Source organism: Anomaloglossus baeobatrachus, chromosome 8, assembly GCF_048569485.1.
Source record: "Anomaloglossus baeobatrachus isolate aAnoBae1 chromosome 8, aAnoBae1.hap1, whole genome shotgun sequence".
Lineage (NCBI taxonomy): Eukaryota > Metazoa > Chordata > Amphibia > Anura > Aromobatidae > Anomaloglossus > Anomaloglossus baeobatrachus.
The window spans coordinates 26,482,945-26,495,387 of NC_134360.1; the positions used below are offsets into that span (position 1 = coordinate 26,482,945).

At 50.1% G+C, this 12,443-nt stretch overlaps 1 protein-coding gene across 1 annotated transcript in view; it reads left to right on the forward strand.

Annotated features, from left to right (window-relative positions):
- Positions 1-706: 706 nt before the first annotated feature.
- Positions 707-12,443, forward strand: part of SLC25A26 (solute carrier family 25 member 26) — a 122,354-nt gene continuing 110,617 nt past the window's right edge. The window contains exons 1-3 of the mRNA XM_075320696.1: positions 707-834; positions 2,401-2,557; positions 3,716-3,825. Of these exons, the coding sequence (XP_075176811.1) occupies positions 802-834; positions 2,401-2,557; positions 3,716-3,825 (300 nt within the window). The 5' untranslated portion in view covers positions 707-801. The remainder of the gene's footprint in view (positions 835-2,400; positions 2,558-3,715; positions 3,826-12,443) is intronic.

Below are 12,443 nucleotides of genomic sequence, written 5' to 3' on the forward strand. Positions count from 1 at the left end.
CAAAGACCTGCAGCAGTAATTGCAGTGAAAAGAAAACCCACAAAGTATTGACACCGGGGGCTGAATACAAATGCACTTCACAATTTTCCAATTTTATATTTCTCAAATATTCACTAAACCAGGAATTGTTTCCATTACACTTCACAAACACTTAGTTTTGATATCACATAGAATCACAATAAAATACATTTAAGTCTGTGGGTGCAACATGAAAAAAATGTGAAAACGTTTACAGGGGTATGAATACTTTATCAAGGCACTGTGTATATATAAAGAGAGAAAGAGAAGGTGCAATGAAACACAGGATAAAACAAAACTAGCAAATACAATGCAATCAGTTAACGTAATAGTACATGTAGATAACATGGGGACATGACCTTACATGACCTCACATGCCCTTACATGACCTCACATGCCCTTACATGCCCTTATATGACCTCACATGACCTTGCCAGATTTGTCTGTTCATTTTCGACGAAATTGTTTAAATATTGACAATTTTTCAATAACCTTCAATAGAAATTAGAAGGTGACTTCAAAAAAATGGCGGCTGGGATTGAAGACGGAAGCGAAGGATAGTTGGCATACCCGGTAACGCTCTATAGGCGGAGATACAGTGACAGCACAGGGACAAACATGTGCTCACCCTGGGTTACGCTCGGTACTAGTTTGTACACAGGTGAGGCGGGCGCAGTGGTGGCCCAGGGAAAGCTTCTTTTCGTCCCGGAGTACAGGTCACCCTGTGTTTATTTCAGAGAATGACACGTGCGGTGTCTCAGTGAGAAGCGCGGAGCCGCTGATATGGAGCGGAGGGAGTACATCACCTCCCTGCTGGTGAGCGCGGCCGAGAGTGCTGCTGCTGCTGGGGACGGCGCTGCCACTGCTCACCCTGCTGTGTGCTGCTGCTGCTGCTGGGGACGGCGCTGCCACTGCTCACCCTGCTGTGTGCTGCTGCTGGGGACGGTGCTGCCACTGCTCACCCTGCTGTGTGCTGCTGCTGGGGACGGCGCTGCCACTGCTCACCCTGCTGTGTGCTGCTGCTGCTGCTGGGGACGGCGCTGCCACTGCTCACCCTGCTGTGTGCTGCTGCTGGGGACGGTGCTGCCACTGCTCACCCTGCTGTGTGCTGCTGCTGGGGACGGCGCTGCCACTGCTCACCCTGCTGTGTGCTGCTGCTGGGGACGGCGCTGCCACTGCTCACCCTGCTGTGTGCTGCTGCTGGGGACGGCGCTGCCACTGCTCACCCTGCTGTGTGCTGCTGCTGCTGCTGCTGCTGGGGACGGCGCTGCCACTGCTCACCCTGCTGTGTGCTGCTGCTGGGGACGGCGCTGCCACTGCTCACCCTGCTGTGTGCTGCTGCTGGGGACGGCGCTGCCACTGCTCACCCTGCTGTGTGCTGCTGCTGGGGACGGCGCTGCCACTGCTCACCCTGCTGTGTGCTGCTGCTGGGGACGGCGCTGCCACTGCTCACCCTGCTGTGTGCTGCTGCTGGGGACGGCGCTGCCACTGCTCACCCTGCTGTGTGCTGCTGCTGCTGGGGACGGCACTGCCACTGCTCACCCTGCTGTGTGCTGCTGCTGCTGGGGACGGCGCTGCCACTGCTCACCCTGCTGTGTGCTGCTGCTGCTGGGGACGGCGCTGCCACTGCTCACCCTGCTGTGTGCTGCTGCTGCTGGGGACGGCGCGGTCACTGCTCACCCTGCTATGTGCTGCTGCTGCTGGGGATGGCGCTGCCACTTCTCACCCTGCTGTGTGCTGCTGCTGCTGGGGACGGCGCTGTCACTGCTCACCCTGCTGTGTGCTGCTGCTGCTGGGGATGGCGCTGCCACTTCTCACCCTGCTGTGTGCTGCTGCTGCTGGGGACGGTGCTGTCACTGCTCACCCTGCTGTGTGCTGCTGCTGGGGACGCCGCTGCCACTGCTCACCCTGCTGTGTGCTGCTGCTGCTGGGGACGGTGCTGCCACTGCTCACACTGCTGTGTGCTGCTGCTGCTGGGGACGGCGCTGCCACTGCTCACCCTGCTGTGTGCTGCTGCTGCTGGGGACGGCGCTGCCACTGCTCACCCTGCTGTGTGCTGCTGCTGCTGGGGACGGCGCTGCCACTGCTCACCCTGCTGTGTGCTGCTGCTGCTGGGGACGGCGCTGCCACTGCTCACCCTGCTGTGTGCTGCTGCTGCTGGGGACGGCGCTGCCACTGCTCACCCTGCTGTGTGCTGCTGCTGCTGGGGACGGCGCTGCCACTGCTCACCCTGCTGTGTGCTGCTGCTGCTGGGGACGGCGCTGCCACTGCTCACCCTGCTGTGTGCTGCTGCTGCTGGGGAGGACGTAACTCTGGGCCCTCAGTCACCTACAATCAGACCCTTCCCGGTGCCCATCACTCACAGCCGTCTTTTGTCCTCAGGCCGGGGGGACGGCGGGGATGTGCGTGGACCTCATCTTATTCCCCCTCGACACTGTTAAAACTCGACTGCAAAGCCCTCAGGGATTCTCCAAAGCTGGTGGCTTCCGTGGCATCTACGCCGGCGTCCCCTCCACCGCCGTGGGCTCCTTCCCTAATGGTAAGTGTCATGGGTTAGTGAGGTTAACATTTTGGGGCACATACGATATTCTGAGTCTTTTTATATTTTGTTTTGGGATCCAAAAAACCTCAGATCATATATTTTAAATTGGAAAGTGAAGGCGATTTAAAATGTTTACATTTTTTAATGCTTTAATTTTCGTTTTTTTTTTTTACTATTGCGCCACTTACGGTAATAATTGTCACTGTCAGAGATCGACGGGGGTATTTTAACCCCTTCATGACTTTTTTCCTGGTTTTTTTTTTTTTTTCTTTTTTTTTTTTTTCTTCTCCCCTTCTTCCAAGAGCCACAACTTCTTTTTTTCTTTTTTTTTTTTTTTATTTATTTTTTTATAGTGTCACCATTTTCTGAGACCGGTAACCATTTCACTTTTCGGGGTCTGGGCCTGTCTGACGGGTTATTTGTTTGTATCCTGAGCTGGTGTTTTAACTGATAACAGTTTGGAATAGATATAAAAGACGATCAATTCATTGTATCAATGTTGCGGCGGCCCAAAAAAATGTAATTCTGCCTTTTTTTTTTAATTTTATGTTTTTTCCCTTATTTCACCATTTACCGATCAGATTACTTGGTTTTATGTTTTGATCGAACTTTTACGAACACATTGATGCCAAAAATGTGTATTATTTTTAATGTTGTTTGAAATTAAAATGGGGGTGATCTGACTTTTTTTTTTTTTTTTCTCTCCATATTTTTTTAAAACCTCCTTTTTACTCTTTTCTTTTCAATTTTTACTGTATTTATTAGGCCCCTTATAGGACTTGAATCTGTGATTATCCAATTGCTTGTTCTGTGCATAGCAGTGCATCAACACTACTGTGTATAGCTAACATCACTCTCTCCTGTGAATGAAAGCTAAGAGCTGGCTTTCACAGGAAAATAGTAACGACCAACACGGGAGGGGGTTCTGCAGACCTCTGACTGTCATGGTCATGCGATCCCGTCACGGGCGCATTATTGAGCATGTGGAATGACGCACCCTCCTGCCGGTGCCTGTTAGATGCCGCAGGCTGAGCTTGTTAGACGCAGGTGGTGGCTGAGCTCAGTTAAATTAAAACACAAAAAAAAAAAAACAAATACAGAAACAAGCCGGCCTTAGTTGCATATACACTGATTTATTTATACTTTTGTGTTTAGCTGCTGCTTTCTTTGTGACGTATGAATCTGTGAAACGTGTGCTCCACTCCGGCTCATCTCCGTATCGCTCGCCATTCATTCACATGGCCGCCGCCTCTGCCGGGGAAATGGTAAGTTGTTTTTTTTTTTTTTTTTTTTTTTTTTATTTTTGTTTTTTTTTTTTTTTGTTTTTGTTTTTTGGCCGTCTTTTATTTTTTTGGTCATCTTTTTTTTGGTCGTCTTTTATGAAAAAATACGAAAAAAAATGTGTTTTTTATTTATTTATTTTTTTTTTTGAACTTTTAGTAATAAATATAATAATAGAGAATGAGAATAATCGGGGATTACTTTAGCTGAATCCCTAAAGGGGGTCTCCACTTTCCAAATTAGCGATGCCAAAAGGTTAAATGACAAACAAGGGTGCTCCTCGCCCAGCACTGATCCAGTCTTTGTGTGTTGGCTGCAATGGTGACGTCACAACTACAGTGCACGACACCGCTGCAGTCAATCACTGATTGAAAGATTAGAGAGCTGTACGTTGCTTTTTCAATAAATAGAGTGGAGGGCAAAAGTTAAGTTTTTTCTTCCGTGGAGTATGGCATGTGAGGCTTCATACTTTAATGATAACTGGTACCAAAAATGAGTAAAAGGCAGAATTTTCCGCTTTCAAGGCAGTTTTCCCCCCCCCCTTGTTGGCAAGTGGCAGGTCCCAAGATCCATATTGGGGTGGGGTGGGGGGGTGTAGTAGACTCGCGAGAATATATACTCGAGTGTACAGAACAGACAGATTTTTCACAAAACCATAGACCTCTGCTGGCTTAGAGGGACAGGAGGGTTAAATGGAACCTGTCACCAGATTTTGGGGCCTATCAGCTGAAGCCACCACCACTGGGCTCTTATATACAGCATTCTAACATACCTTCTCTTTCGGCCAGTCTTCGTCCTCCTTCTTCTGAAGCCTGGGTGCATTACACATCCTACGTCATCTACACTAGCCGGTATTGAGGTCCTGCGCAGGCGCACTACAATACTTTGATCTGCCCTCCTGCTCAGGACCTCGATGCCGACCTGTGTGGATGACGTAGGACGCGTCATGCACCCAGGCTTCAGAAGGAGGACAAAGATGGCCGAAAGAGGAGGCGCCGCACCCAGAGAACGGAGACACTTATCTGACCAGTCTGCACCGCACCGCCCCTTAGATGAGTATTATAAATTGATTTTTACCATCTACACAGCGGCCTGGGCTCTTATATACAGTATATTATATTGCTCTATATAAGAGACCACTGGTGGTGGCCGCAGCTTATAGTCACCAAATCTGCTGACGGGTTCCCTTTAATTCCATCTGTCCCGGTTCAAGGCTAAAAGATCTGTTTTGGATCATCCCTTGGAAATTAGCGGGTTACAAAGTACCTTCTTGCTGGGAACCCCTGTGATCGACTGTTCAGTTATCCCACAGCACTCCCACAGGCCAAATAAAGTATTACACACTGGCCATTCACCTCAGTGTCATACAGGACGGGTCCTACAGATCCGTAGACTTTTTGATTGTGACCGATTTTTAGATGAGGACTACCCTTCCTCTGTTAGCCAAGAATTCCCTGACTTTTTCTAAGCGTCCTGCTTTTCTAATGCCACTGTTCTTAGTGGTGTAGAGTACGTAGTTGGAGGGGTACTTATTGCTCCCCTGGTAGGGTAATACAGTGGGGAGATGAATATTTGCGTTGCTGTTTGTTCATCTCGGGTAATGGAGCAGCGAATGTCCCCTTTATTAGTGTTAGTTAGTACCAAGGTGTTGGTCCGCTCTGTATACTCCTCCGTCTTGTACTCGTCATATTTATATACCTTCTCCTGTCCTGGAGGCAGGTTTGTGCTAGAAAAGAACATTGTTTTCTCTATGATCAGGCAGAACTTTGAGCGCTCTGCCTGATCATTAGCTACGATGCCTCATAAAGATGTTATAGAGGGGTGTCTTGATACAAATTAACAAAATAACCTATTCAGGCCGAGGAAACCTTTGGATTCTGTAACAGTAAGTAGCTGTCATGTGTCAGGAGTTTCCTCCCTTTTCTGTCACCTAACCAGTCCTCCCTCGAGACCCAGGGGCAGTCGGTCCCAGTATGAGATGCCCAACCTGATCGTTCATTCCCTATTCATCTCACTGGACAAAGGCATGCTTGATTCTGGGGTGGGTCTTTACCTCTGTACAAGTGTGTAGTGTGCACAGGTGTTGGGGGTGGATCTTTGTTAGAAGTAGGGATCAGTCAAATTATGTATAAGAAATTGGGGGGGTGAGTTTTACAAGAAGCGAGAGAGCGGGGCCTTTGCCTCTGTACAAGAAGCGAGGGAGCGGGGCCTTTGCCTCTGTACAAGAAGCGAGGGAGCGGGGCCTTTGCCTCTGTACAAGAAGCGAGGGAGTGGGGCCTTTGCCTCTGTACAAGAAGCGAGGGAGCGGGGCCTTTGTCTCTGTACAAGAAGCGAGGGAGCGGGGCCTTTGTCTCTGTACAAGAAGCGAGGGAGCGGGGCCTTTGTCTCTGTACAAGAAGCGAGGGAGCGGGGCCTTTGTCTCTGTACAAGAAGCGAGGGAGCGGGGCCTTTGTCGCTGTACAAGAAGCGAGGGAGTGGGGCCTTTGCCTCTGTACAAGAAGCGAGGGAGCGGGGCCTTTGTCTCTGTACAAGAAGCGAGGGAGCGGGGCCTTTGCCTCTGTACAAGAAGCGAGGGAGCGGGGCCTTTGTCGCTGTACAAGAAGCGAGGGAGTGGGGCCTTTGTCGCTGTACAAGAAGCGAGGGAGTGGGGCCTTTGTCTCTGTACAAGAAGCGAGGGAGCGGGGCCTTTGTCGCTGTACAAGAAGCGAGGGAGCGGGGCCTTTGTCGCTGTACAAGAAGCGAGGGAGCGGGGCCTTTGTCGCTGTACAAGAAGCGAGGGAGTGGGGCCTTTGTCTCTGTACAAGAAGCGAGGGAGTGGGGCCTTTGTCTCTGTACAAGAAGCGAGGGAGTGGGGCCTTTGTCTCTGTACAAGAAGCGAGGGAGCGGGGCCTTTGTCGCTGTACAAGAAGCGAGGGAGCGGGGCCTTTGTCTCTGTACAAGAAGCGAGGGAGCGGGGCCTTTGCCTCTGTACAAGAAGCGAGGGAGCGGGGCCTTTGCCTCTGTACAAGAAGCGAGGGAGCGGGGCCTTTGCCTCTGTACAAGAAGCGAGGGAGCGAGGCCTTTGCCTCTGTACAAGAAGTGAGGGAGCGGGGCCTTTGTCTCTGTACAAGAAGCGAGGGAGCGGGGCCTTTGTCTCTGTACAAGAAGCGAGGGAGTGGGGCCTTTGTCTCTGTACAAGAAGCGAGGGAGCGGCGCCTTTGTCGCTGTACAAGAAGCGAGGGAGCGGGGCCTTTGTCGCTGTACAAGAAGCGAGGGAGCGGGGCCTTTGTCGCTGTACAAGAAGCGAGGGAGCGGGGCCTTTGTCTCTGTACAAGAAGCGAGGGAGCGGGGCCTTTGTCTCTGTACGGGAAGCGAGGGAGTGGGGCCTTTGTCTCTGTACGGGAAGCGTGGGGTTTGACAGACAGGAGAGCAGGAGTAGAGGCAAACCGCATACTGGGAGGTGGGCTTTCAGTTTGGGCAAGGTATTGGCGTGATACATGCTGGGAATTGAGTGAAATGAAGTTCCTACACCTATAGTGCTGGCAAAATGCTGATGAGGACTAGAAGTGGAGGACAACGTATAGTATATGAGGGTCAGGACAGTTCATGGCTATGTTAGATTTGTATGTTCACCAAAAGTAATTTTCACCACGTGTGGGTTTTTTTTGTCACCCGTCTCCTTTTTGTCGTCCGTCTCCTTTTTTTGTCGTCCGTCTCCTTTTTTTGTCGTCCGTCTCCTTTTTTTGTCGTCCGTCTCCTTTTTTTGTCGTCCGTCTCCTTTTTTTGTCGTCCGTCTCCTTTTTTTGTCGTCCTTTTTCCACCAGTACCTGATGATCTGGGTAAAATCTCGGATCACTCCCATCATCCCTGCCTCACCTGAGCTGATATCACCGCTTATAAGAATGGTGCTTGTGATGTGATTTGCTCGTACATTCGAGAGCCGGCGGTGGAAATAGAAATGATTCCTCTAAGCAGCCTGTTGAGTCCAGTAAATAAAGATGTCATAGATATGACGCACGGAATTGGAGAGGGAAATTGCCGTGGAGCGGCGGTGTCTCGGAGCGCGGGGATCGCTGACGGGATTTATATTCCGCTTGTCTCCCTGTTATTATACAGGACAGCGGTGGTCCCGTCTGGAGGAGACGTCAATACATTCATATTACAGGAGAATAAGATTCTCCGTCTGTTTTGGCCGCACGCGGGAGGAAGTCAGAATGGATTTCGCCACCTGTATTCCCGCTGATCCTGAGGATTGTGATATTCATGGAGAATTTACTTTACGTCTCCTTATATTATTTGTATATGGAAGAACGAGGCATCTGTAGAACAGACTTAAAGTGAAGCCCCATGTATCATTATCTCGATAAGCTTCAGTAATTTTTTGCCACCAATCGGTAACACACTCTTCGTTGTGGACCATGAAATATCACCCCATCAGTGATGTCCACGTGTCCTGACAGCGCATATACAGAGGTGCTTGTCAGACTTCATTTGCATCCCATTTTTTTTAAAGCTCAATATCGTGAAGGTTCCCCTAGTACCACCATAGAAGACCTCTGTAGGTGTCCTGGCACCAAGATTTTGCTCGGAGCGGCTTCCATGGAGCATTGGACTTGTTTTTCCAGCTTGATTGACTTCTGTAGAATTTTGAGGCAAAATAATCACCTGTACCCTTTGTCATGTTTTTGGAACCCTTTTCTGAACAATTTCGCAGGGAGGGAAATTAATTGTAGTCCCTATATTTAGCACATCAGATAGAAAACGACTGCCCGGTAAAGAAAATTGGAAGGAAGGTGAACCCTACCATTTCACATCACCGGCCTGTCTTCGTTTTCCATTGCTCCATGAATAATTTCTTGTTTGCCAAGTGATTCTGGTCATTGTCAAGGGTCAATATGAGCTCCCTGGTCTATTCCCCCGCAACAGCCGCCGGCTGGTCTATTCCCCCCCCCCCCCTACCCCAACAGCCGCCGGCTGGTCTATTGCCCCCCCCGACAGCCGCCGGCTGGTCTCTTCTTCCTCCTGCCTTCTTCCTCTTTTTCCTCCTGCCTTCTTCCTCTTTTTCCTCCTGCCTTCTTCCTCTTTTTCCTCCTGCCTTCTTCCTCTTTTTCCTCCTGCCTTCTTCCTCTTTTTCCTCCTGCCTTCTTCCTCTTTTTCCTCCTGCCTTCTTCCTCTTTTTCCTCCTGCCTTCTTCCTCTTTTTCCTCCTGCCTTCTTCCTCTTTTTCCTCCTGCCTTCTTCTTTTTCCTCCTGCCTTCTTCCTCTTTTTCCTCCTGCCTTCTTCCTCTTTTTCCTCCTGCCTTCTTCCTCTTTTTCCTCCTGCCTTCTTCCTCTTTTTCCTCCTGCCTTCTTCCTCTTTTTCCTCCTGCCTTCTTCTTCTTTTTCCTCCTGCCTTCTTCTTCTTTTTCCTCCTGCCGCCTTCTTCTTTTTCCTCCTGCCTTCTTCTTCTTTTTCCTCCTGCCTTCTTCTTCTTTTTCCTCCTGCCTTCTTCTTCTTTTTTCCTCCTGCCTTCTTCTTCTTTTTTCCTCCTGCCTTCTTCTTCTTTTTTCCTCCTGCCTTCTTCACTCTTCTTTTTTCCTCCTGCCTTCTTCACTCTTCTTTTTTCCTCCTGCCTTCTTCACTCTTCTTTTTTCCTCCTGCCTTCTTCACTCTTCTTTTTTCCTCCTGCCTTCTTCACTCTTCTTTTTTCCTCCTGCCTTCTTCACTCTTCTTTTTTCCTCCTGCCTTCTTCACTCTTCTTTTTTCCTTCTTCCTCCCTCTTTAAAACTTGATTAAAACCCTTAGGCTATGTGCGCACTTACCGGATTTTGCCGCGGATTTTCCGCGGATTTGCTGCATGTTTTGCTGCAGAAAATGTTCATAACATCTCTGCAGGGAATCACCAGCAAATCCTATGGAGAAAAAAAATTCTGTGCGCACTGGGCGGAATTTGACAGCTGCATGTTTTGCTTCGGGAATCCCGCAGCAAAAACAAGTGCATGTCACTTCTTTTCCGCACGTCGCTGCGGGATTTCACTCCATTGACTCCAATGTAATCATTAAATCCCGCAGGGAATAACGCAGGCAGCAAATTCTGTGCGGTTCACTGCGTTTTCCTGCGTTATTCCCTGCGGTATTTCGCGGTTTACCTCCGGTAATGTACATCACTTGCTTGCGGTTTTTCAGGGAAGTGATGTCATTACAGGAAGAGGAAGCCGTGCAGAGAGTAAACACACACATAGAACACAGACACACAGACATCACAGGCATAGAACACAGACACAGACACATAGAACACACATAGAAAGAAAACGGAAATATAGAAAAAAAAGAACGTGGGCTCCGCTGCATGTTTACCTTCCAGCCGAGGTAAGCACACAGCGGCGGCCCGGTATTCTCAGGCTGGGGAGGGAGAGGGGCAGGGTTAATGTCCCCCGCCTCACTCCCCCTCCCGCAGCCGAGAATATCAGCCGCAGCTGCCCCGGCACTGTCGCATGCATTATGCGGCAGTACCGGCATGTCCCCGGCTCTTCTTGCCACCGTGTAGCAGTGGTGGCAAGGTAATACAAGGGGTTAATGGTAGTGGGGGACCACCGCCATTAACTCCAGGCTTGATCATGGCAGCGTCTATGTGACAGCTGACATGATCAACCCGTAAGTAAAGTGAATAAAACACACACACAGAAAAATCCTTTATTTTAAATAAAACAAACAAGCCTCGTTCACCATTTTATTAACCCCCCCCAAACAAAGCTCCGGCGTAATCCACAGGTCCTGCGCTGCTTCCATCCAGCCGCGACTGACACACAGCGCTGAATGAAAGCAGCAGACAGCAGAGGTAATTACCGGTCATTTCCCACGGCCGGTAATGTGAACTCACTGCCGACCGTGGGAAATGCAGCGATCTGTCATCTATTTATCTATCTATGTATCCCTCTATCTATCTATCTATCTATCTGTTCTATCTATCCCTCTATCTATTCTTCTGTCTATCTACTCTCAGAATTAAATGACTTTTTTTTTTTTTTCTTTTTTTTCAATGTGCTTTATTGCATTGAATGCAATAAAGCACATCCCAACCCGCACGCGGCAAAACCGCGGCAATACCGCGAATAATACCGCGGTAAAACCGCGGCAAACCGCATGCGGTTTTCGGGTGCGGTTTCCCGCGGTTTTTTACCGCGGGTGCGGTAATCTTTGAGGGCATGCGGAATTTTCTCAAGAAAATTCCACTTCCCAGTGCGCACAGGGCCTTACTGATGAATCAATAGCAGTGTAATTACTAGTCTGTCTCGCGCTCGCAGATGCAGAAGAGGCGATGTGATAGGATTTGATCTGCGAGTACGCGGCAGGTAATAACGCTCCGGCGGTGGAGAATCTCCCGGTCCCAGCCTCAATTATGCTCCAGCCGCGTTTCTTCACCCGCCAGGAGGAAATAAATAAATAACTGCAGAATAGAAAAATAAAAAGGCAGAATGTGTTGTTGGATAATAAGTGCCGCAGACCAGATCTGTCCCGGCACGGGAGACGCGGGGGCATGAAATTGCTCATTTAGAAGAAGACCCTCGTGTGAGCGCAGCTGTGATTGCCGCACATTATAGCGGGGGCTGCACTTCACCATGGCTCTCATATAATCTGGGACGAGCGGTAACTAATCCCACTCAGCTCGGGGTATACAGGGCCTCCCGAAAAGTGAAAATGGTAAATTCTGTGTTATCCACGTGTCTAAGATTTGGATTGCCCCGCACTGGACGTGGCACGGTGGTGATATTTATATTTAGAGCGAGGAGTAAATGTAGGTAGATTGGACTTTTAAATAAATAAAAATCTATTTAGGTTATTTTTTCATTTGTGACTGTCCAATATCCATAGTGTCTGATACAGCTCTGCATAGTTGGGAATGAAAGCTGTGTCCCATCGTGGACATTTATACACGGGCTATGCCATTTGTTGCCAGTTTTATAGCCTTTACCAAAGGGGTGTGTGGCTCACAGGACTCCTGGGGGAGGGCGGGGTCGTGGCTCAGAAGATTCCTGGGGGGCGGGGATGCGGCTCGGAGGATTCCTGGGGGGCAGGGATGCGGCTCGGAGGATTCCTGGGGGGGCGGGGATGCGGCTCGGAGGATTCCTGGGGGGGCGGGGATGCGGCTCGGAGGATTCCTGAGGGGGCGGGGATGCGGCTCGGAGGATTCCTGGGGGGCGGGGGGCGTGGCTCGGAGGATTCCTGGGGGATGGGGGGGCGTGGCTCGGAGGATTCCTGGGGAGATGGGGGGCGTGGCTCGGAGGATTCCTGGGGGGATGGGGGGGACGTGGCTCGGAGGATTCCTGGGGTTAGGGGGGGGATGTGGCTCGGAGGATTCCTGGGGGGAGGGGGGAACGTGGCTCGGAGGATTCCTGAGGGGGGAGGCGTGGTTCGGAGGATTCCTGGGGGGAGGGGGGAATGTGGCTTGGAGGATTCCAGGGGGGGGGGAGGAACGTGGCTCAGAGGATTCCTGAGAAGAGTCGTGATTCGACGCTTGGGGTTTGAATAAATAGCTGTAAAGGCAGAGACCCGGATTTCAGTGATGTTACTTACCTTACTGGTTGCTTTATTTTGATTAAAACATTTTATCTTGTGGAGATCTATCCGTTTCCAAAATGCTGAGC